Below are 21,670 nucleotides of genomic sequence, written 5' to 3'. Positions count from 1 at the left end.
AGCTGGAGGAGATGAGGAACAATTCTCCCCTAGAGCACATCTCCACTACAGGAGGGAGCACAGGCCTCTGCTCTCCTGGATTTTGGCCCAATGATACTGATTTCAGACTTCTAGCCTCCAGAACTATAAGAGAATAAATTTCTATTGTTTTCAGTCACCTTGTTTGTCATCATTTGTTACAGAAGCTATAAGGAACAAATACAAAACCTAATAAAGTCTCTTTAATATTTAAGCCTATTTGCATTTGCTACTTTGTGAATTGCAACCCAACGAAGTCTAACTCTACACAGCTCCTCTCTGGCTAAGAGGTGAAATCTACAGAAGGGCAAATCCCCAGTGTGGGGGGCGGGCAGCCAGAGACCCTCCTGATCTTTAGCTGGGGAAATAAGGCTCGGGTGGGGGCGGCATCAGATGGCTCGCAGACTCCAAGCAAAGGCGTTATGGGAGTTTATTTACAGACAAGTCACAATAACCAGGACCCACACAACAGGCTCTGGCCAGAAGACCCCAAGTACATACAGGTCCCAGTATCCATTAACACCAGAGCCTTTCCCAGCCGGGCCCCTGCTGGAGGGACCAGGAGTCAGGCAGGGTCAAGGGCATGGAAGGGAGAGGGCCCCACTCATAGTCAGATATCAGAGGTCACCTGGTGTGGCCCCCGTGCCAGAGGAAGAAACCGCCCTTGGCCCTGAAGAGTGGACGCGGAGGAGCATGAGGACAGGCTGCACTCTTGATGCCTGGCGACAGAAGTCCTAGCAGCAGCGCCTTGGGGCATGGAGACACTGCCGGGCCCCTCCAGACCTGTCCGGGAGCTGGTGTCCTAGGCCATGGCTGCCCATCAGGCAGGAGGCTCCCCTAGTTTGCTGGTGGCACTCGTGATCCGTTTATTCTCCCGGAGGTTTCGAAGGCGGGCACTGAGGCTGCTGATCTCTTCCACGTAGGCGTGGGGAACCCACCCCTTCTCACCATCTGCCAGGCGGACCCCCTCCAGCCAGCCTGGGGGCACAGGCCAGGAGCAGCATCAGTGGCATCAGAGGGACACCAGGGCCAGGTCTGCGAGGGAACACCTAGGTCCTACACACCTCATCTGCACCCCTGGGGCCCAGGTGACATCATCTCAGCATCTCCCAGCTCCAGGAAGGACCCTGCCTCTAGCTGTCTTGTGGATGGACTTCTGGCCTGTTTTTCCAGACATCCTGGAAGAAGGGTATTTCCCACTCTCCTGTCAGTCACTCTCAATCCTACATCTTTACAGTCAGGAAGTTCCTCCTCTTGTCTAACTTGATTCCTGTATGTGGTGGTTGATCAACACTTCCAGAACCTTCTCCTGTGATGTCTTAGCCATCCAGCTACCTCCTGCCCACACAAGCCCCATCAGGGAGGCCTTCCCAAGAGGCCTCTCTCACCGTCACTGGTCCGGGTCCTCACTGCCAGGATGTCAGTCTTCTCCAAGGTCAGCTCATCTGGCTGCAGTGCCTTGTATGTCCTGACACACTGAACCTGGGGGCGGTCTGACAGCCCAAGGGAGACTGAGAGAGTCCCCCAGGGCATGACGCGGCGGGCAGGGGGGCAGGGAGAGGCAGTAGGGGGCAGTGAGGGGGTAGGAGGGTGGCTGCTGCTTCTTTTTTTTATCTGCCCCTTCTGAACCCACCCTGGCCGCGCTTCTCCCGCCTTACCCTAAACATAACCCTGGGTGAATCCTGCTTTGGTTTGGTTGCTGCTTTGGTTACTGCTTCTGTGCCCAGGCCTTCCTCAGCTCAATCCAACACCTTGCTCCTGACCTCCAGGCCAATGTCCAACTGCCCCCAGGCACCCCCCACCAAACAGCAATGGCCCCTTCATATGAGCCCTGATGCTACTCTGGTAGCATCCTTCTCCACTGGGATTCAAGCCACATCACTCCCCCCATTTATAACCCTCCAGGGCTTCCTTCCTGTTCTTCTTAGAACACAATCCAAAGTCCTCCTTGCAGCCTACAAAGCCCCGCATGGTCTGGCGTTGTCCCCATGCTGACCTCCTCTCCTCCCCTCTTCGTCCTCTCCCCCCTTCGCTCAGCCACACTTGGCCACCCTGCTGTTCTTCACACACTAAGCTCCCTCCTGCCTCAAGACCTTCGCACTGGCTGGTCCTCCCTCCAGAAGTGCTCTCCCCAGGCCTTTCCATGGCTGTCCCTCCTCATCCTTCAGGGGCCTTCCCTGACAACCTCTTTGGAATGGGAAGCTCACCCCCAATCTAAACAGGACTCTTAGCTCAAGCCAGAAAAGCTGCTCCCATCCAGGCCCTCAATTCTCACTACTACACACGGTGAGCTGATAGTACTGGGAAACCCACAGGCTTGGGGGCCACGCCTGGTTTGAATCCCAAGCTCTGCCACCTATTGGCTGTGTGACCTTGGGCGAGTTACTTAACATTTCTGAGCCTCAGTTTTCTCAGATGAGAAATGAGTCTACCTAACACAGCTGTCGTAAGGATTAAGTAAAATGATTGCATATACAAAGCCTCTAACACCAGGCCTGACACGTGGCAGGTACTGGGTAGAAATGAGTTCCCTTCTTTCCCCTTCACTGGTTCAGCCCTAACTCCCCTGCTCAAAAACCTTCAATAGCTCCCTAGTACCCTCTGTCAAGGTCCTCTGTGATTGGGCTGCACCCTGGCCTGCCGGGCTTATTCCACACCCAAAGGACAAGTCTCCGTATCAACGGAGCACCTGCCGCCCCCCCAACCACCACCTCCCCACACTCCCTGGCCACTCTGGTTCCTGTCCTATTGCAAATGATGCAAAGATAGAGACAGATCTGGGTTCTGTCCCAGCTCTGCCACTTGCCAGTTGGGTGAACTTGGACAAGACATTTTACCTCTCTGAATCTCTGCTTTCTAACTTGTAAAACGGGCTTCTGTGGGGATGAAATAGGAGGATATCGAAAGCCTTATCAACTCCTGTGCACATGGGGGCCAGCCTGTCCTATGTGAACCCTGCCCATTCTTCAAGGTTATGCAGAGCTGGCCCTGACTGCCCCAGGCCAGTTAATCTCTCTCCCTGGCAGCCCTGCTGGCCACATGGCACCCAGGATTGGAGGGAAGGGGGAGAGCAATGAGGTACCCAGCCCAGGGGATGTGGGCATAGCAGGGAGGAGGGTGGCAGGCTGCTACCTTCCCCTTCGCTGATGACCTCCTTGTCCTCCTGGGGGCTGGAAGGGCACATGGCCGAGATCCATCGCTGCTTCTCACTTCTAGGGAGGGGAGGCTGAGTTATCACAACATGCAAACTGCTGTCTCCCAGGGCCAGGGTGGTAAAACGGCTGGGAGAATGGGGTATGAAGTCCAGACCCAGGACCCAGGTCATGTCCCCCACCCCAGGGCTCACCTCATAGCCTTCCCAAGCCTGTGCCCCACCCAGTTCTGAGGATAAGATCAGAGCAGGCCCAGAACCCATTGGGTGCCAGCTCTGCCCATACCCTGCCTTATGCCACCATCCCAAAGCCAGAGATATAAGGCCTGTGCCTGCCTGGGGGGGTCCTCTCTCCCCATGCCCAGGCCCACTCACTCCGTCCTGGCCCTCAGCAGGAACTGGTGCTTCGCATGCTGCCCGTGGAGGAGCTGAAGGAGGAACACGTGTCCAGGGATGCCCTGGGGCTTCAGGCTCAGGTCCTTTACCTGCAGCTCGGACATCTTGGCATGGACAAAGACAGCAAACTTCCCTAGCCTGCAGGACCAGAAAGGCGAGGTCAGCCTGGCCCCACGCTCAGGCTCCCAGCCCCCATCCTCAGCACCAGGCAAGTTCTGATTAAAGGGAGGAGAAGGAGTCCTTTGCCCCTCCAGCACCCTCCCCAAGGAAACTTGGCTGCGTGGGGCACCACCTCCCTGGCAGCCGGCAGTCCCCATACGGAATTGGGAGCTGTGTGGCTCCCGCTCACTGACAGGTGGAAGGTGAGACCGTGCTGTCAACTGCTTTCTGAGCCTCCGCCCTGGGCCCCTGTTCTAAAGAGCCAGCAACTCTGATGAGACCTCTGAACCGTTTAGTGTCTGACTTGTTAACTGGTCTAGAAGCTGAACTTTGTCTCTTATTTGCCACTTTATTCTCACAATTTAGGTCCAATAGACACTTGCAGGAAGGATGGGTGGGTTGCAGGGGAAGTTGAAGATGTTTCATAGGTTCTTTCATCCCAGCTCATCTAAAAAGAACTCAGACTCTCCCACTCCAAACCAGATCCCTTCACTGTTCCCCATTCCAATGAAAGACCCCACCAAGTTCCTAAGAGGAAACTCAGTCGTCATTTTCCCTTCTCCTCCCTCCACCAACCCCCCACCCCACCAGCAGCTATGTCCTGTCTATCTCCTTCTTGTCCCCAGAATTCACTTATCCCAAACCTCCTAACACTTCCGGAGCTTCTACACTCACCTGGGCAGTTGCAAGAGCTTCGAGTCTCTCCCTTTCCCATCCATCCTCCAAATTGGCCAGGAGCAAAACCATGCCTCTGCTTAACTCTCCATGCTCCCTACTGGCCTCAGAAAGTCTAACCTCTGTACCCTGACTTTCAACACCCCAATTTCCCTTTCTTGCCCTTCCCCTCTTCAAATCCAGCCTTCATCTCCCCCAAACACATTATGCTCTTATACCTTCTGGTGACTTTGCTATATCCCCCCAAATTTCTCTACCTGGAAAACTCCTACTTATCCTTCAAAACCCAGCTCATATGTCCCTTCCACTGTGATGCTTTACTGATTCTCATCCAACACCAGGGTATGCTCTAGGACCAGTATATCCTTCCATCAAAACCCTGACCAGGAGGTTATCAGGATGCATTTTCACTGTTTTGAGAGGCTCCTGTGAGCAGAGAATAAGTCCCATTTGTCCCTATGTCCCCAGCACCCATCAGAGGGCCCAGTACAGAACAGGGGTTCAGTGATGCTTTATTGAATGAACAAATAAATCATGAATGAACTCTTTCCATAGCATAAGATGTCCATCCTTCATCGCATCTGGCCTTAAGGCTTACCTCACTCAGGGAGTCCTTTCCTTCATCCATCAATTACAATAATCACAGCCAATACTGAGTGCGTGCTCACTGTATCCTAGGCACTGTGCTCAGCTCTTAATGAATTCTTATCACATGGACCCTCTCTATATGGTTGTCTCTATTTTACAGGTAGAAGGCAGGATAGTATAATGGTTAAGGACCTGGGATGTGGCCTGAGACAGCCCTAGCCTCCTCCTGGCCCCTGCACTTACCAGTTCCATGGTCTTCAGAATAACAAGGGGGCCTACTTCCTAGGGAGTTGTTTAGAGGACTGAAGGGAATGATCCCCATAGCATGTCTGGCACAGAAGAGGCATGCAATAAAGGTTATTTATTATCATTATGACTCAGGGCAGAGCTAAGACTCCAGGGCTAAGCTCTTAATTTCTGCTCTAATCGGCTTAAACTCAAAGCACCTTCAAAGTCCTCTGCACACAGTCCAGCTCTTGAGTCTCAGGTCTGGAAGATGAACGTGCCTTGAATCTCTGCCTTTCCTGCAGGAGCCTCCTAGGCTCAGGGTGCCCTGGCAATACAGCCTGGCACAGGCTGGGACTCCCTGGCCCAGTGATAGACTGGTTGTAAGCCCACTGGCAGGGAAGAAGGGAGTCCAGCTCCAATCTACTTCGCCTTGTACCCTGCCCTGACTCACTCCTTCCGTCGGGAGAGCAGCAAGCAGTCATTGAAGAGGTGCAGATAGACCGCCTTGCTGGACAGCTTCAGCTTGGCAGGGGGCGCTGCAGGCAATGGTGCCAGTTCCACCAGCTCCCCGTGCCGCACCAGCCAGCGGGCCTGAGAGATCAGCGGGAAGATCTGGGAGGATGAAAGAGGCAAGGGAGAGGACAGGTCAGTCCCAGGGCAGTAGGGCAGAGAGCACAGGCCAGGGATGGGAGGGGGTGGGCAGTGATGCACTGGCCTGAAGCCCCCAGGGAAGGAGGGGGCAAAAGCACCCCTTTATGTGTCCATCCCGCTGCAGACATGTACCTTGCCCTCGAAGTGGATCTTTTTGCTCAGGTGGATGAGCTCCTCCGTCCTCTTCATGGACTGCACACTGGCATTGCACTCTTGCACCAGCTGGGGAGGCCGTGGGTGGGTCACCTGCAGCCCCCCAACCCTGGCTCCCAGAGCCCAGCCTCAGGCTCCCACCTGGGAACCAGAGGCTCTGAAGGCCAGGGCTCTTTTAGAGACACATGGGGGTGCTGGGGAGGCCCTCAGGAGCCAGACAGCTCCTGCCCTGCGAAGCTCACCTCCTTGAGTGCATTGAAGGCCTTGGTGGCCATGTCTTCGTCTTCAGAGCCCTGTGCTGTCCGCTTCAGGATGTTCTGCAGGGTGAGGTTGGTGCCATGAGGCAGGCCATCACCTCCCCCTGTGACCCTGTCCACCTGTGGGTGCCCCACTGTGGTGGGCACAGTGGCATCTCCCTTGCCCAGCCCTCACCGCAGCCTGGTGCCCTCTAGGTACCTCCACCAGCATCTTGAGGCGGGTGATCCTCTGAAATGGCAGGATGAGGAAGGAGGTGAGGGGCAGGCGTTGGCACACAGGAGACTCCTCCAGGCGAGCCAGGATGCTGGGGAACTTGGGGTTCTCCAGGCTGGAAAATAGGGAGGGGTCTGGGGTCACAGGTGGGCCTGAACTCCTGAGATCCATGACCCAAGCCACCCTGTTGGTTCTACAGGTAGCTTCTCAGTACATCCTTCCTGCATCCTGTCTGCACAGCCCTTTTTCAGGGACCCCTCCCTCTCAGGCCACCCTTCCTCACTCAGTACTCTGCACCTACTCCGGCCTGAGACTCCCTCTATCCTCCCCGCTTTCAGAGTCCCCAGCCCTACAGCAGGCGCTGGTAGGTGCGCTCCTGGTAGGCCTGGTTGGTGACATAGGGCAGGTAGACACGGCGGAAGGCCGGGCAGTGGTGCAACACGACGTCGCACACACTGAAGCGCAGAACATCTGCCTCCAGCCGCTGCTCCAAGTCCTGCAGGAACCTGAGGGGTAAGCAAGCGGTCAGGGCCAGAGTGAGACCCCAGATTTAGGAACCCAACCAATCGCAGGCTCGGACCCCCCACCCCAAGGCCAGGCCACTCCCTCACCTCTCGCTGGTGCTCTTGACCTCAGGCAGTTTGGAAAACAGCCACTGCTTGTCCTGTGTCCCCAGACACTCGCTCAGCTCAGCTGAGCCTAAGAAGTGACCCACGGCCACCGACAGGCTGTGGATGTAGGAGGCCTCGGACGTGATCAGCTCAAACTTGGCCTGAGCAAGGGCGGACGCGGGGTTGAACGGGCTGGACCAGGCCACGCCGGACGCCCTCGCCTCGGATACCTCACCCCTTGCTCCACCAAGCCGAGGACATCACCTCCTTAGACACAGTCGCACCCCGTGTCTCTGCCCCTCCTCTAGCCCCATTCCTGATCTAGTGCCTGGTGGGGTTCGGGACCCGCCTCCTGTCGCGTGCAATTGTTCAAACCTAACTGGGACCCTCGACTGAGCCCCTAACACCGCCCATCGATCCCCGTCCCAGTCGTTCTGTGGCCCTGCCCTCCCACTGCCCCTGCCCCTGCCCCTGCTTCTGGTTCTGCCTGGTCGACCAACGTGCCCACCAAGCCGTTTCGCTGCGGAGGGTTCTGCTACCCTCCAGTCCTTGCTATCAGCGATTCCTCCTCCTCTGGCCCAGGCTGATTCCACCCCGCCTCTAGCCCCACCTTATCCTAGGCCTCGCCCCCGTTGGCCCCGCCCCGACCCCGCCCCTTCGCCCAGCTTCTCAGCTGACCTACTGCTCCGAGACTCCTCTGTCCCTGCTTGCAGCCAGCCGCTGCTTGTCAGGTCTTAGCACCCACCATCACATTAACAGTCCCATCGGCCCCACCCTCCTGGTCCCCGCGTTTCGTGCTGGGTCCCATGCCCACCTTCTGCAGCTTACAGTGCCGCTGGCCCGGCACCCCTGTGGCGCGGGTGCCGGCTTGGTCCGGGGATCACCTATTCCTGACCCGCCCCTTCTGTTGCTCCACCCCCTCCAGGCCCAGGACCACCTCCCCGCAGGCCCCGCCCCGCTGGGTCCCCGCGCGCACCTCCTGCAGTTTGCAGTCGCGCAGGCTCAGCGTGGCCAGGACGCCGCTGCCGCGCACGTCGGGGATGTCCTGCCACAGCGAGAAGGTGGAGCCTCGTGCCGAACGCTGCGCCCGGAAGGAGCTGCTCGGGGAGAGGTTGGCGCGCGGCGGCCCCGGCCCCTCCTCCGCTCCCTCGGCCTCGTCCCCAGGGCACTCCTCCTCGCGCTGCTGCCGCCGCAGTTCGCGGGCGCTGGCCACGTCGCTGTATTCCTGGTAGAGGACGGCTGGGCGGGGAGACGGGCGGGGAAGGGCTGTGGAGCACCCGCCATCCGCGGCCCAGCTCCTCCCTGACTCCGCCAAGAACCCGCCTCAACAAGCCTTTCCGACGGTTCAGGTATCGGGACGCTGAATTCATTCATTCATTCACTCACTCATTTCATAAACACTGCTTGAGCACCAGCTGCGTGCAAGCTCCTGTGCTGCACACTGAGAATTCAGTGCTCTCTCTTACAGGATCCCTACCTCTCAACTCTCAAAACCCCAGTTACCCAGTTTCCTCAAACCCCAGCCCCTCTTCCCATGACCTCCTCCCACATACAGTTAAGGAGGAACCGTGACTGGCGTCGCTCGCTGTCGCCCCTGGAACCCAGAGCTGACTCTTCCTGCGAGTCCAGCCTAGGAAAGAGAGAATGTCAGTGCTCATTGTCTGCACCCCTGCCTAAGGCCCTATCTTCGAGTGGGAGGTGGTACCTGGACTCAGGCCAGCTGCCATGGCCCCCGCTCAGATCAACAGGCGCTGCCATCGCCACACCGTCTGCCCGCATCTCTACACTGCGCAGCTCCCTTCCAGATGCTTTCCCTGGAGAGGGCAAGAGCTGGGAGTGGGTGGTCCCAAAAGTGGCCCTGGGCACCAAGGCACCACACCCCAGCTGACCAGCACCCAGTCTCAGGTGTCCAGTGAGTGGGCCTTGCCCCACCCCACGTCTGGTTCATGGGCTGCTCTTAGAGCCAACCGGAAGAGCTGGTACCTTCCCGGGCTGCTCCAGTTCCCGACCCAGGGGTCAGTGCCCTGGCTGCCGAATTCCGCCCTAGACGCAGGGAGGAGTGCAGCCGGGTCATCAGCTCAGATGCTGAGAAGCGTCTCCGCTCAGGCCCCTCAAGGACCACTCGGGCGGGCCCAGACAGCTCCAGCGGCCTAGGCTCCTCTGTGTTCAGGGTCTGCTCTGCCATCTGGCCAGGCTCGAGGAAGACAGCGTGGGGCTCGGGGCTGCCAGGGGCCTCTTCACGCTGGTACACCCGCATCTTGCGCCCTGCAGGAAGGTGGGGTGAAAGCACAGGCTGGCATCCACTGGGGTCTCTCCCCGCCTCCTCTCTGCCGCTGCCCCGTGGCCCTGAGCACCTGGGTGATGTGCCCAAGTGAAAGGGCAATGTTTTTGCCAAGATCTGGTCCCCAGAGAAATGGGATCAACAAGAGGGATAAAGAGAACACATGCCTCACTGCAGGGTGGGCAAAGGGTCAGGGAGCCCTGGGCAGCCACTCCCTTGCTGTGTAACCTCAGACAAGTCACTTGTCTTTCCTGAGCTCCAGGTCCCCAACACTAAAATCTACTACTTGTCCTGCCTGTTTGGGGAATTCTGGGGTTTAGGAGTCCTAAAGAGCCACCCAACCTCTCCCCTATCTGCCCCACAGGGCTACCACCCCCTCACCCAGAGTAACTCACAAGCTGACTTCTTCTCTGAGCCATGGCTGGCCCGGCGCTGCGGCTGTGGGTGCTGGGGACTCCAGGGTCCCTCCAGAGCTGGGGGCTGGGCACTAGGACAATGTGGCCAGCTGCCAGCCCTGCTGGGCCGCATCCCTCCACTGGTGGAGATCTCCGTGTCTGGGACTCCTGGGGATGGGGGCCATAGCAGCCCTTGGAGAGGAGCAGGGGTCCCCAGGGACCAGCGGCTGCCAGGAGCCTGCAGCTCCTCTGGGGTGACAGGGAAGAGATCCAGACACACAGGACTTGGGGGCTGCAGGGTGGGCAACTCCGCAAAGGACAGACTCTCCTGCTGGCACACAGCTACTGGGTGGCGGGCAGTGCTAGCTGGCCCGACCAGGTGGGGCTGGAGGGTGGCAGGTGGCCCACAGTCCATTCCTCCTTTGCTCTGCCGCTCACCTGGGCCTGCAGAGGAGAAGGTATCAGAGCGAGACAGAGGACAGCAGGGCTGGGCCACCATACCATGTCCTGGAGGCCTGGACAAACGCTTGTATAGACATATGTACACACATATGTACAAGCACACTCACACATCTAATTATATAGGAATAGCTAATACTTACTTGGCACTTAATGAATGATAGGCCAAGTGCTGTATACATATTATCTCATTTAATCCTCACAACAACTCTGAGTTGATGCTATGATTATCCCCGTCCTATAGGTGAGGAGAGTGAGGTGCAAAGGCTATTATTTGGTGAGTTAGGAAGCCAGGATTCAAACCCAGGCAGTCTAGCACCTGAGCATGTGCTTTTAACCACCTTGTACATTTTCTAACTCTCATTGACATATGATCAGATGTAGTTCCACGCACATCCACACACATTTTCCCCCAAGTATACACACTGACATACATACTTTCACAGATACACTCAGACATTCCAAATTCACAGGCTCACACATTCACACACACTTTTTTAGACAACTACATATTTTCACTCACACACACACACACACACTGACCCATCAGATATTTACATATCACTTAAGCATTCTCAACACTCCTGTTCCATTCACACTCACACACCAGGATGCAGACACACACAGGCCCAGAAGTCCTGGCTTTGCTGTTACCCAACCTCCTCTCCCATGCCCAGAGTTGCAGCCTTCAGCACTGAGTGGTGCCCACACCCATGCCAAGCTGGCTGGGAGGGTCACAGACTGGCAGGCGCGCCACTACGCAGATCAGGCTGGGCCCTCCCAGGAGAAGGGCAGGGAGGTGTCCCAGCCCCCCAGCTTAGGGTGAGGGAAGGTGTCTTCCCTACCCCAGCTCCCAGCCCCGGGATCAGGCCAGGCTGAACGAGTTCTCTCTGGGCAGGAAGTCAACCCAGGGAGGCTGCCGGAGCCTCAGGACAGGCCTAAGGACTCAGGGGTCCAAGCCCCCCCAGCCCTCTCCCTGTGGCCCTTCGCCGCTGCCCTCCTGTAGCCCCTCACCTCTCCAGCTGAGGCCCGCTGCTGATGTTCAGCTGCTCCGGCAGGGGAAGCCCTCTCTGCCCAGCTGGCTGGGGGAGATCCCACCCAGACAAAGAGTTTGATTCATCAAACCCTGTGGTGAGGCAAGCGGGAGGGAGGGAGGGAGCAGGCAGCGGCTGGGCGGGGGCCTACCCTAGCCTGGCCTCGTTGTGGGCAGGCGGGGCAGCGAGGACCCCCCCACCCCAGAGGCCCCTCAGGCCAAAGGGGCAGTGCCCAGCCTGGCAGGGCCAGAAGACCCAGGAGACAGAGACTGAGACAGAGACCTAGAGAAACAAGAGACCCTGTAGACAGCAACTCAGAAACTGAGACCCAAAACACTGAAAACCAGAAATCACAGACTGCGACATTCAGGGACCCAGAGATGGAGACAGACAGAGACACTGAAAATTTCAGACGGACCAGACAGAGACAGATGTGAAGCCCAGAAAACCCCAGGAGACAGATGGACGAATGTTTCATGCCCTGCAGGGTTGCCAGTCCAGTGGGGGAAGCCAAAAACAAAAACAGTTGCAATCCAAGTTGGCAAGAGCAGAGCCAGAAGAGCCATCAGAGTAGGTTGCTGGGCTCCACTCAACCTGAGCATTCCAGGAAGGCTTCCTGGAAGAAGCAATAGCTAACTGTTCTGGCTAAAACACCCAGGGACCCAGTACACATACATAGGGAGAAAGCCTTGGCCGTAAAGAAACAGTGACAGTGTCAGTGACTGGCAGAGAGTGAGGGAAGAGAGGACCCAGTGGGAATGGCTGGATCTGTGACAGGGCCCCCCTCTTTCTGCATAACTCCTCAACTCTTCCCCTGCTCTCTTCATCCCCTGCCTTGGTATGGGTCGGGGTGGGGCAGTCCTAAGGGACAGTTACTGCTTTAGCTTGTACCTTAAACCTCTGTCCAGTTAAGCAAGTCTCTGTTTCCTCATCTGGCAAATAAAGTAGCCCTGCCAACTTCAAAATGCTAATACAAGAATTAAGGGTTACGCATGTAGCACATAGTGGGGAGTTTGTCGTTGATAGTCATTCTTCTGAGTATTATTAGTCTTTCTCCAGTCAGGGATGGCTTGGGCCATCAAACAGATGGGAAAACTGGGGCAGTGAGGGTGAGACACACCCTCTTTGTAGGAGCATGTGGCAGGAGACACAGGGGTTCACTGCCCACCAGATAGGTCTCTTCCCAGGAACCATAAATCCTCAACACAGAAGTCCCACTTGCTTCTGTGGGCACACAGGAGCAAGAATACACACATGCCCCTGCTCCCTTATATTCTGAGAGGTTCTCTCCACTTGGGCTCTGGAAGCCCCTGGAGGGCAGGAAGAACCCTGCCCCCCTCCCCTTCAGCTGCAGAAATAAATGTGCAAAAAAAAACTGATGGAGCTCTTAGGGCAGGAACACCCTCTCCTAAAACCTCAGAGAAGAAAGCTGGGTGAATGTTGGGTGGTGGTGGTGGAAGGCTTTTTGGGGAGATGGGGTCGGAGGCGGGTCCCTAGGGGGGAAGCCAGGAGTGAGTCAGCCTCCACCTCTGTCCAGGCTGAGGGGTGATGGGAATGACCCATCTAGCTGGACTGCTTGCCCTGTGGCCGTCCAGGGATGTGACCCACTGAACTTCAGTGCTGGGGACCAACGAGGGGCAGAGCTGCATTCTTATTGTGTGTAGCTCATCTCTGCTAGGAAAATAAGTAAAAAACATCAGGAAGAGAACTGGCCTAGGTAGCAGGGACATTACCTGTCCAACACGTGACCACAAGATACTCTAGCATCCACTAGGCAAGGGTCATTCTGGAACCCATAGGGGGAAACCTCTGCCAAGATTCAAGGCCCAGTATGTGACACGAACCAGCTGTGTGGCCTGAGGCAAGTCATAACCTGTCCCTGGGCCTCAGTGTCCCCATCTGTAAAGTAGCCCCTAAGGCCCCTCCTGGCTGCCCTTTCTAGGAAACCTGTGTCATCATGAGTGTCTCTGCAGGTTGAGAAGGATGGGCAGGGGCCAAAGGTCCCATCCAGTGGGCACTGCTAATCACAGGGACAGTGGGCCCACTTGGCAAGGCTGGCAGAGAGCATCCCTGGACAGTACCATGGTCCAGGGACAGCGTCTCTGGCCTCGTGTGCCTAGCTTTTCCCTGCCCCCTCCCTAGTGCCCCTTGCCCTGCCGCCCGCAGGAGTACGGACCCTGCCAGGGACCCTCCGCCCCTTAAGGGGCAAAGGCAAGTGGAAGGTCATGGCTGGAAAGGGGACCCAAGCCAAGCACGCCGTGGACCCCAGGAGGCCGTGAGTGGGGACCAGGATCAGGGGCTGGTCAGGAAGCACAAAGGACTCACTGGGGAAGACTGGCGGGAAGAGGATAGGGCTGCTGGCAGCCAGGCGGGGCCCTACCTCAGCCAAGGAGCTCCGTCCAGCCTCCAGCACGGTCCAGGGCTCCAGGCCACCCTGGGGGCTCTGGGGTTGCAGCCAGGTCCTCAGGGGGCGATGTCAGCATGGCCCCTGAGCCCGGCAATGCAAGTTCTTGGGTATTGTGTGGGGCAGGGAGGGGGGAGGTGAAGGCGGAGGGAACCTCGCAGGCGGGCAGGCGGTTGTCTCAACGTGCCTGCACCCCGCCCCCCTTCCCCAGAACCGGTTTGGCCAGTCTGGGGTACAAGAGGGGGGCTGGAACAATAGGAGTCCTATGCCCAGGAGAGGCTCTGAAGGACCCCAGACTGACGTCCTAAAAACAGGGAGGCACTGCTTTTCCTCCCAGGAGACAGGCCACCCCTCTTCTAGAGCTTCCCAACTGTGAGATGTACTCAGAGGGCTTCTTGGGGGCAGAGGAGCATCCTGGGAGCGCCGCAGAGGGCCTCTCAAGCCTTGGACTCCTCAGGGACCCTGAGGACTCCTCAGCGTGCTGACCGTCTCTGAGCTGGCTACAGCATCTATAAAATGCAAACACATCTCTACGACTGGAAGACGGAAATTATGAAAGTTAGCGATGTGACACATCTGGCATCATCCTGGCCGGCCTTTCCAGCATCACTGCTCCTCATAAATGACCCATCCTCCCCTGCTACCTAGAATGACACACCTCACCATCTCCAATGGCTTCCTCCACCAGGAAGCCTTCCCAGACTCCAGTCCACACCAAATGAGCCCTCAGTAGAACCAGCCTTGGGTAAGGAGGGCCTACTCCGTGCCCTCCATGCAATCTTCCCGGGCCTGTGAAAAGGGAAGATGCTTTCTCTCTAATACTACCTGCCATGTATCTGAGTACTCGGTAATTGCCAGGCACTTAGTATTAACATGAATATGTACAAAAACACTAATACTTATGTTGCTAATCAGTCACTATGTGCCAGGCACTCTTCTAGATACTGTTACTGCTCCCACTTTTCAGATGAGGACATGAGGCTTGTACAAGTTGTCACGGTAATTATCTCATTTAAATCATCAGCTCTATGAAGTCCCTATTTTACAGATGATGAAATTGAGGTTCCAGGGATTACATAACTAGCTCAAGGTCACACAGCTAATAAGATTCAGAACTGATATTCAAATCCACATCTGTCTGACTCCATCGCCAACCTGGGTCCTTAACCACTGCCCCATACTGCCTCACCAGGCTTTGGGGAGCATCTGGTGAGAAGCGTGTGAAAAACCCATTGGGTGGTGTCTTGGCTGACCTAATTAAGTCCTCTCATTATTATTCATACAAGACAGGCCTTGATGAACATATAGGGAAGGGGGTCCAGGGCCCAGACCCCAATGAACTCTCCCCTACCAACTGGTGACCATTCAGTTCAAAGGGTTAGGTCACTCCATACCCTCATATCCCCTTTGGCGCCTCAGAGCATCGTCACATAATGAGAAGACACTGCACACAGTGGGTGGGGACCAGGTGTCCAAGGAGAGGTGGCAAGCTGGGAAGCAGAGAGAGGTTTATTGTCAGCTTTGCACATAGGGCAGGAGATGGGGAACATGGAGAGGGAGGCAACGCAGGACTAGGGGTCTTCAGAGAACTCTAACCCTCTTATCCTGGCTCTAGGTCGACCTTGGGGACGCTGGCCAAGGTACTGCCCAAACCCCTAGCCAGAAGCAAAGGACCACAATCGAAGGAGCATCCCGGGGGACCTAGGGTCCTGGAAGGGCAGTCCTGCCTCACTTGCCCCTGGGCTTCGGACACAGCGCCTCTGCTGCAGCGGACAGAAAGCTCGACTTGGTCAGGCTGTGCACGCTGGCCCTCCAGAGTCGAGACTCCAACAGAGAAAATGTTTAAAGCGGGGCGTGGCGAGAACGGGGTGTGGCGAAAGGCGGGGCCAGGAGATAATTACAGGTAATCCGGCCAATCCTCCCTCTCGGAGGGAGAATAAACCAGTGGGCGGGGCCAAACCCGAGAAAAGAGAAAGAAAGCTGAATTAAGGGCTGGAGGCCGGCAGAGGGTGCATGGTCAGAGGGGTAGGGCCAGGGATGGCAGGTCCCGCTGACCCAAAGCTGTGCCTCCGGATTGTGCGCCAGCGCCAGCGCCAGCTTGGCCAGGTACTGCTCACGCTTTATCTTGGTAGCCAAGGTGGCTGGCACGTCGGGCACAAGCCAGGCTATGAGGTGCAGGAAGAAGAACACCACGTGCTGGGGAGAAGGGTGGCCAAAGAGAGAATGGATGCCTTAGCAAAATTAATTTGTGGAGCACTTACTGAGTGCAAGGCACTATTGCGAGTATTTTGAGTATTGACTCATTTCATCCTCACAATTCTAGGAGGTAAATACAATTACTACTCCTGTTTTACAGGTGAAGAAACCCAAGCATAAACAAGTTGTCATTTGTCTAAAGACACAGAAACATAATTTGAACCCCTTAATACTGGGGACCCTGTTAGGGGTAGGGCTTGAGAAAGAGGATCTTGAGCAAAGCTGGAGGGAAATGCTTCCTCTCCTTCCTCCAGGTCTATTGCCAACAGATATGTAGCAGCAGCAGCAGCAGCAGCAGCAGTAATGATATTAATTCATTGAGCACCTATGAAGTGCTAGGCACCATGCAAGTGCTTGACATTGAATCTTCCTAACGATCCTATGGAATAGATCCTATTCTGTTATATATCCCCACTTACGCCAGTCGGCCACAGAGCCTGAACTTGAATCCAGGTCTGTCCAACGCACAGATGGTTGAGCTTACCGGGAAGGAGATCATGAAGTCCAGACGCACAGCCAGCTGCTTCCAGTAGAGGAGATCGAGGTTTCCCTGCATGAAAAGCTTTGTACCTGGGTTGCAGAGGGAGGAGAGCGCGGTGACCCCAACGAAGCTCTCTACTCCCTGTGGGACACTCCCACTGCTCCCCACCAGAGGCTGGCGCAAGTACTCCCAGCCAGCTCTGGCCCCCAGACTCAGCTTTCTGCCTTCCCAGCTGGAGGAGGCAGCCACCGGGGCTGAACTTCGGTTGGCAGACGTGCACCTTACTCAGGGCTTAGGGGCTGCACGGCTTGGCCCCACCTCCCCGCCAGAGCATGGAGCTGGTCCCCTGCTCGTTGGAGGCCCCACAGGCAGATCCGGCCCCTGCTAGGGGATGACCCCCACCTCCCAAGAGCCGGCCAGCCGGGGGTACTCACATCCTCATTGGTTTTTTTTTTTAAAGATTTTTATTGGGGGATGGGAACAGCACTGGGGAATTGGGGGAAGGAGAACAGACAAGTTGCTGTCCTTTTGTTCTTCAGTCTAGTTGTGGAGGAAGTCGCCTCACTGGCCCAAGTTGGCACCATCATTGCGCTCTTCCTGGGCGAGGTAGATCAGCTGCAGGCTTCTGGACGGCCGCTCCCGGCAGTTGCTGGCTGCTCACACTGACTGCTGGCTACCAACAGTAGCCCAGGGCAACCCACCTGCCATTGCCGGCGACTCATGGCAGCCCAGCTCCAGGTTGAGCTGTTGTTCAGCATCTTAGCTGTAGAGGGCAGTGTCACTGGTCCTCATATGTGGGATCCGAACCGGGGCCCTCTGGCGTCACAAGCCAGCTCTTAACCAATGTGCCACTCAGCCGGCCCACGTCCTCATTCTGAATGCCAAGCAGCATGCCGTACTGACAAAGGTGTCCCACAAACCCATAGGCCACTGCATCTTTGGGCAATGTGCCCTCCCACTTTGGGACCAAGCTGCAGCTGTGGAAGGGCCTGTCACTGGGCTCTGGGCCATCTGTGGGGCTAGGGTAGCAAACTCTAGACATGGGCACTCCTGTCAGAGGGGGCAACAGAAATGTGCATTTTGGGGCCCAAGAGGCTGTATGTCAGGACCCTGGGTGGGAGAGGCCCTCCACCTTGTCCTGCCTGCACAGGGAGCTATGGAAGTCCAGGAATTATTCGTTTTTGTTTCTGCAGGGCATTTCTTCCCAGGGCCTGGGTAGGAGCCTGTAGATGGATGGATAGGTGGATAGATGGGTGGGCACCAGGTGGACAGATGGGAAAACAATTGGCAAATCTCTACAAGAGGGTGCACATGTGGAGGGTAGATGGATAGACAGGTGGCTCAGTGGATGGATGGATGGCAGGCTACATGGGGAAGCAGATGAAAGTGTGGCTGGATTGATGATGGACATGAGGATGGATGGATGGATGAGTGGATAATGTATCAGTTTATTCAATTACTACTCACTGGAAAAGATGCTAAGTAAGGAGACAGTGGAGGGAGAGCATTCTGTGGTGGTGGGGGGGGAGGAACAGCGTGTGCAAAGGCAGTGCCATGCTTTAGGTCACATGAGTTATGCACTACCCTACTCCAGGGGGCACTAGTCACACTGACCTTGTTAGCTCAATGTTCCCTTTCTGCTTTTTCAGGCCTCCAAAATCTATTTAACCAAGCAACACCTTATATTAAATCCTCTCTGTTGAAATATCTGGACTGTTTTCTATTTTCCTGTCAGCTCTGTTAGATGGATTATATGATGGATGGTTGGACAGATGGATAGGTGGAGAGATAGGTTATGATTTAAAGATTCACCCAACAAACATTTATTAAGCGCCTTCTATATGTTAGGCACTATTCTGGGACCTGGGAATATAGCAATATCACACACATGGTCTCTGAAACTCACATTCTAGTGTCAGAGGAGAGAAAAGAAACAAGTAAACTAGAAAATATAGTGATAAATGTTGTGATGACATTAAAACAGTGAGAGGGATCCTCTTTGGATCGGGGACCAAGGAAGGCCTAAGAGGATGACATGTAAGTTGAGATCTGAAAGACAAGAAGTAGGCCACATAAAGTCTGGAGGCAGAGGATTCTAGCAGAGAACAGCCAGTGCCAAGGCCGCGGGGTGGAAATGACCTTGTCCCGTGCATGAAATAGCAAAGAACCAGTGGGGCCAGTGGAGGAGAGCATGGCAGAAGCCAGATCACACAGGGCCATCCTGTAGGCTTCTGTGAGGGGCTTGGATGGTTTTCCAAGTGCATCCCATGAGAGCCCACTGGAAGGCCTTGAGTAGGATAATGCAGGATGTGATGTCTATTTCCAGGGTTGTCCTGGCAGCTGAGAATGGATTACGTGGGGCAAAACTAGGAGCAGGGAGGCCTGTTGGGAGGCTACTGCAGTGATCCAGGTGAGAAAGAATACTGGCTTGGACTGGGCCGAGGGTGCGGGGTGGCTGTGGAGATGGAGAGACACAAACAGGTTCGGGATCAATGACTAGATGTTTGGATGGACAGGTGGGTGGCTGGATGGGTAGGTAAGTGGATGCTTCCCCCTTCTTCCTTGTCTGAGGCAGGCTTTCTCTTTGAGACCCTAAAGGCTCCCAATGTTTAACATCATCCTGATGTCAGGAGAGGGTAGAAAAGTGGCCCAGGAAAAGTCTGGGAAGCAGCTAGATTTGGAGACTGGGATGTCAGACTCTCAGGTCTCAGCTCTTCCCAGCATACCTGTGACGTCTGGGAACTCTGGGAAGCAGAGTTGTGGGTCTGGAGGGCTGAGCTGGGCATCACCTCCTCTTCCTGAAAAGCATGCAGTCCCAGTGGTGGGCCAAGGAGCCACTCTTGTACTTCCAGGAAGTGCTCCAGGAAGGCCATGGCCCAGAAGGCTGTGAAGATGCTGCGGAACACAGTTCCTGGATGGTCAGATAGGCAGCCCAGATGCCAGGGAGGCAGAAAGGGCACACTGCAGGCCAGGGCCCAGCTCTGCCTCCCCAGTAGCCAGGCCCAGGTGCCGGGTCCCAAACACCTACCCATTCCCTTGCTTTTACACCTGGCTCACCTTGGCCATGGGGCAGATATCGGAAATATTCCACGAGGCACAGGTATTCCACGTGGCACATGTGCCCAAAGTGGCCACATGAAGTAGGTACCCCTGTTGGCAGTTCTCCTCCCTATGAGTAAAGGGTGTCCATCCTGGGAGGTTCTATTCTCAGCCAGACAGCTGACCCAGCCCACATAGCCCATCCTATAACACCGCCCCCCCTGCAGCTACTCATGCTGGTATGTTGGTGCCCACGTCAACTAAGCCAGAGATAAAGGCCAGGGTGCTCTCCAGGGCAGCAGGCAGCAGGCAGGCTACGTAGCAGCCTGCAGGGGTGATACAATGCCAGCCTCCATCTCTGTACTTCACTCCAGGCCCCACCCTCAGCACCAGACTCACCTAGCCAGACAAAATAGATGACCACCTTCTCCCCAAAGCACTCTCGTACATGGTCCAGGGACTAGTACTTGTTCCAGCATCCCCAGTGGGCCCAGTATAAGTATAGCAATTGGTGAGGGTTGAGGTCTGCACCCAGCACCTGGTACCAGGGCAGTTCCAAGGGGCCCTAGGGGGACAAAAGTGAGGAGGGATGCAGGGAAGTCCCAGAATTCTCTCCTGGCGCCCTGTCAGTGGAAGAGGGCTGAGTGTGTGTCATCTCTGCCTCAGGCAATGGGAAGGCTGGGGTGTAGACGCCCTCCACCAGCAGACCAGCAATGCCCACCTCTGCGCTTTTCTGCTGCCCAAAGACTGGTGGGCCAGGATCGCTGCCACCGCCAGGGAGAATCCTGGGCCAGCTCCATCCACATAAGGCCCCAGCTGGACTCTCCGCAGGCAACTGTCTCACCATTCGGTGCCTCTGCGTGTTGTAAAAGTAGGGGTCGTGGGAATTTACCAGGAATCTGTAAACAGAGCAGGGGTCAGAAGCTGAGCCCTCTGCCCAATCCCAGGCCTACACAACGGAGTTTGGAGTCTCTAGGCTGAGGACAGAGGAATAAGACGTGCCAGTTGCTAAAACCAGAGAGCCTATTTACCCACAGAGTTCGGCCTGGGCTGGGTGTGTTCCAGCCAGGTAAGCATCTGCAGGGGATTGAACGGGTGGGAACTGGGGACAGGTCACGGCCTGGAACCCAGCTTCCAGAAAGGACAGGCCCGGAACTTAAGAGTGGGTTAAGGCAGGAGTTGCCTCCCAGGCAAACCAAGAAAGAGCAAATGAGCCTTGATTGGACTAAGCCTGAAGTTGGCGCCCCCCATCTGCTGAAGGCCCTGCCCACTCTGAGGCCCCGCCCCGCCTCACTCTTCCAATTTGGAGCGGTGGTAGGTGCACAGGTAGAAGTCCAGCGGCTTGTTAGGAAGGTGTTGCTGCAAAGAGTTGCACAGGCGCAAGCGCCGTAGCATCTCCGCGAAGCTGTCCGAGGCCGGCTTGTGTCCAGCCTGGGGACAAGGGCGGGGTCACCAGTACCAGGGGAGATTCCACCCTGAGATGACCTCGCCCCGGACCACACTTCCCACCTGCAGCGATGCGCACAGCCTCAGTTCCTCCTCGTAGAACACGAGCAACTCCCAGGGCGCGCTCAGCTTGGCGAAGTGCACGGCGCAGGCGCGGTCGGTGCTCGGTGGGACCACGCTCCTTGGGGAGGGGCCGGGTCTCGGATGGGCCAGAGCCCGGAGCCCCTCCCTTGGCGATCCCGGCCAGGGGTGACAGATCCCGTTCAGCGCTGTGTCTTTGCTGCCTTCTACAGCGCTTTGACACGCGTTTCCTCGTTTACATTTCAAACCAGAAGAGAGAACTAGCACCCGCACGCTACAAACGTAGAGGTAGTAGGCTCTGAGTAGACTGGGGTCATACAGTAATGGCTGCTGTTCCCATTTATTGGGCACCTCCCATGTGTCAGGCATTGGGGCCTAGCGCTTTACACACTTCACCCATTTGGTCATCACAGCCGCTCTATGGGGCTGAAAGTAAGGTAAGGCCCATTTTACGCATGATGTGCTGAAATCACTCGCGCAGGTCAGAGCTAGTTAGGCGAGTTGGCGCTCAGCCTTTGGGACGGAGCCCATGCAGTCCTCCCCTGCTGCGCTCACCTCCTCCAGGAGCAGCCAGGCCGCACGCAGGTTCCACAGGAACTTATGACGCCAGCGCAGCTGCAGGAGTCGCTGCCGCTTGCCCCCGCCACGGGGGTCGCAGCTTCTCCTCCTGCACGAGCATGAAGTCTGTCCCAT

At 56.3% G+C, this 21,670-nt stretch overlaps 2 protein-coding genes across 7 annotated transcripts; both read right to left on the bottom strand.

The window, feature by feature from the left end:
* Positions 1 to 431: 431 nt before the first annotated feature.
* On the bottom strand, positions 432 to 16,431 carry ARHGEF19 (Rho guanine nucleotide exchange factor 19). Of its 6 annotated transcripts, none has more exons than XM_019654830.1 (16): positions 16,415 to 16,431; positions 9,778 to 10,221; positions 9,085 to 9,366; positions 8,807 to 8,915; positions 8,655 to 8,731; positions 8,078 to 8,340; positions 7,102 to 7,262; positions 6,844 to 6,996; positions 6,476 to 6,605; positions 6,262 to 6,336; positions 5,999 to 6,088; positions 5,667 to 5,827; positions 3,545 to 3,703; positions 3,151 to 3,230; positions 1,407 to 1,511; positions 432 to 996 (listed from the first exon to the last, which is right to left on the bottom strand). In XM_019654830.1, exons 2-16 carry the CDS (start codon positions 10,190 to 10,192, stop codon positions 839 to 841), a joined length of 2,418 nt encoding a protein of 805 aa, XP_019510375.1. In that variant the 5' UTR covers positions 10,193 to 10,221; positions 16,415 to 16,431; the 3' UTR covers positions 432 to 838. The 6 variants fall into 6 exon arrangements, with proteins under 6 accessions (XP_019510375.1, XP_019510374.1, XP_019510373.1 ...); XM_019654829.1 differs by lacking the exon at positions 16,415 to 16,431 and adding an exon at positions 13,651 to 13,808; XM_019654828.1 differs by lacking the exon at positions 16,415 to 16,431 and adding an exon at positions 11,251 to 11,348.
* An 800-nt stretch (positions 16,432 to 17,231) lies between these two features.
* Positions 17,232 to 21,670, bottom strand: LOC109389387 (uncharacterized). Its single transcript, XM_019654850.1, has 6 exons — positions 21,533 to 21,670; positions 21,369 to 21,403; positions 20,960 to 21,077; positions 20,172 to 20,349; positions 19,850 to 20,015; positions 17,232 to 19,306 (listed from the first exon to the last, which is right to left on the bottom strand). The coding sequence occupies exons 1-6, from the start codon at positions 21,668 to 21,670 to the stop codon at positions 19,027 to 19,029; spliced, it is 915 nt and encodes a 304-aa protein (XP_019510395.1). The 3' UTR covers positions 17,232 to 19,026.

The sequence above is a fragment of the Hipposideros armiger genome, unplaced genomic scaffold (assembly GCF_001890085.2).
Source record: "Hipposideros armiger isolate ML-2016 unplaced genomic scaffold, ASM189008v1 scaffold_232, whole genome shotgun sequence".
Taxonomy (NCBI): Eukaryota; Metazoa; Chordata; class Mammalia; order Chiroptera; family Hipposideridae; genus Hipposideros; species Hipposideros armiger.
This window is presented reverse-complemented; position numbering and strand designations above follow the sequence as displayed.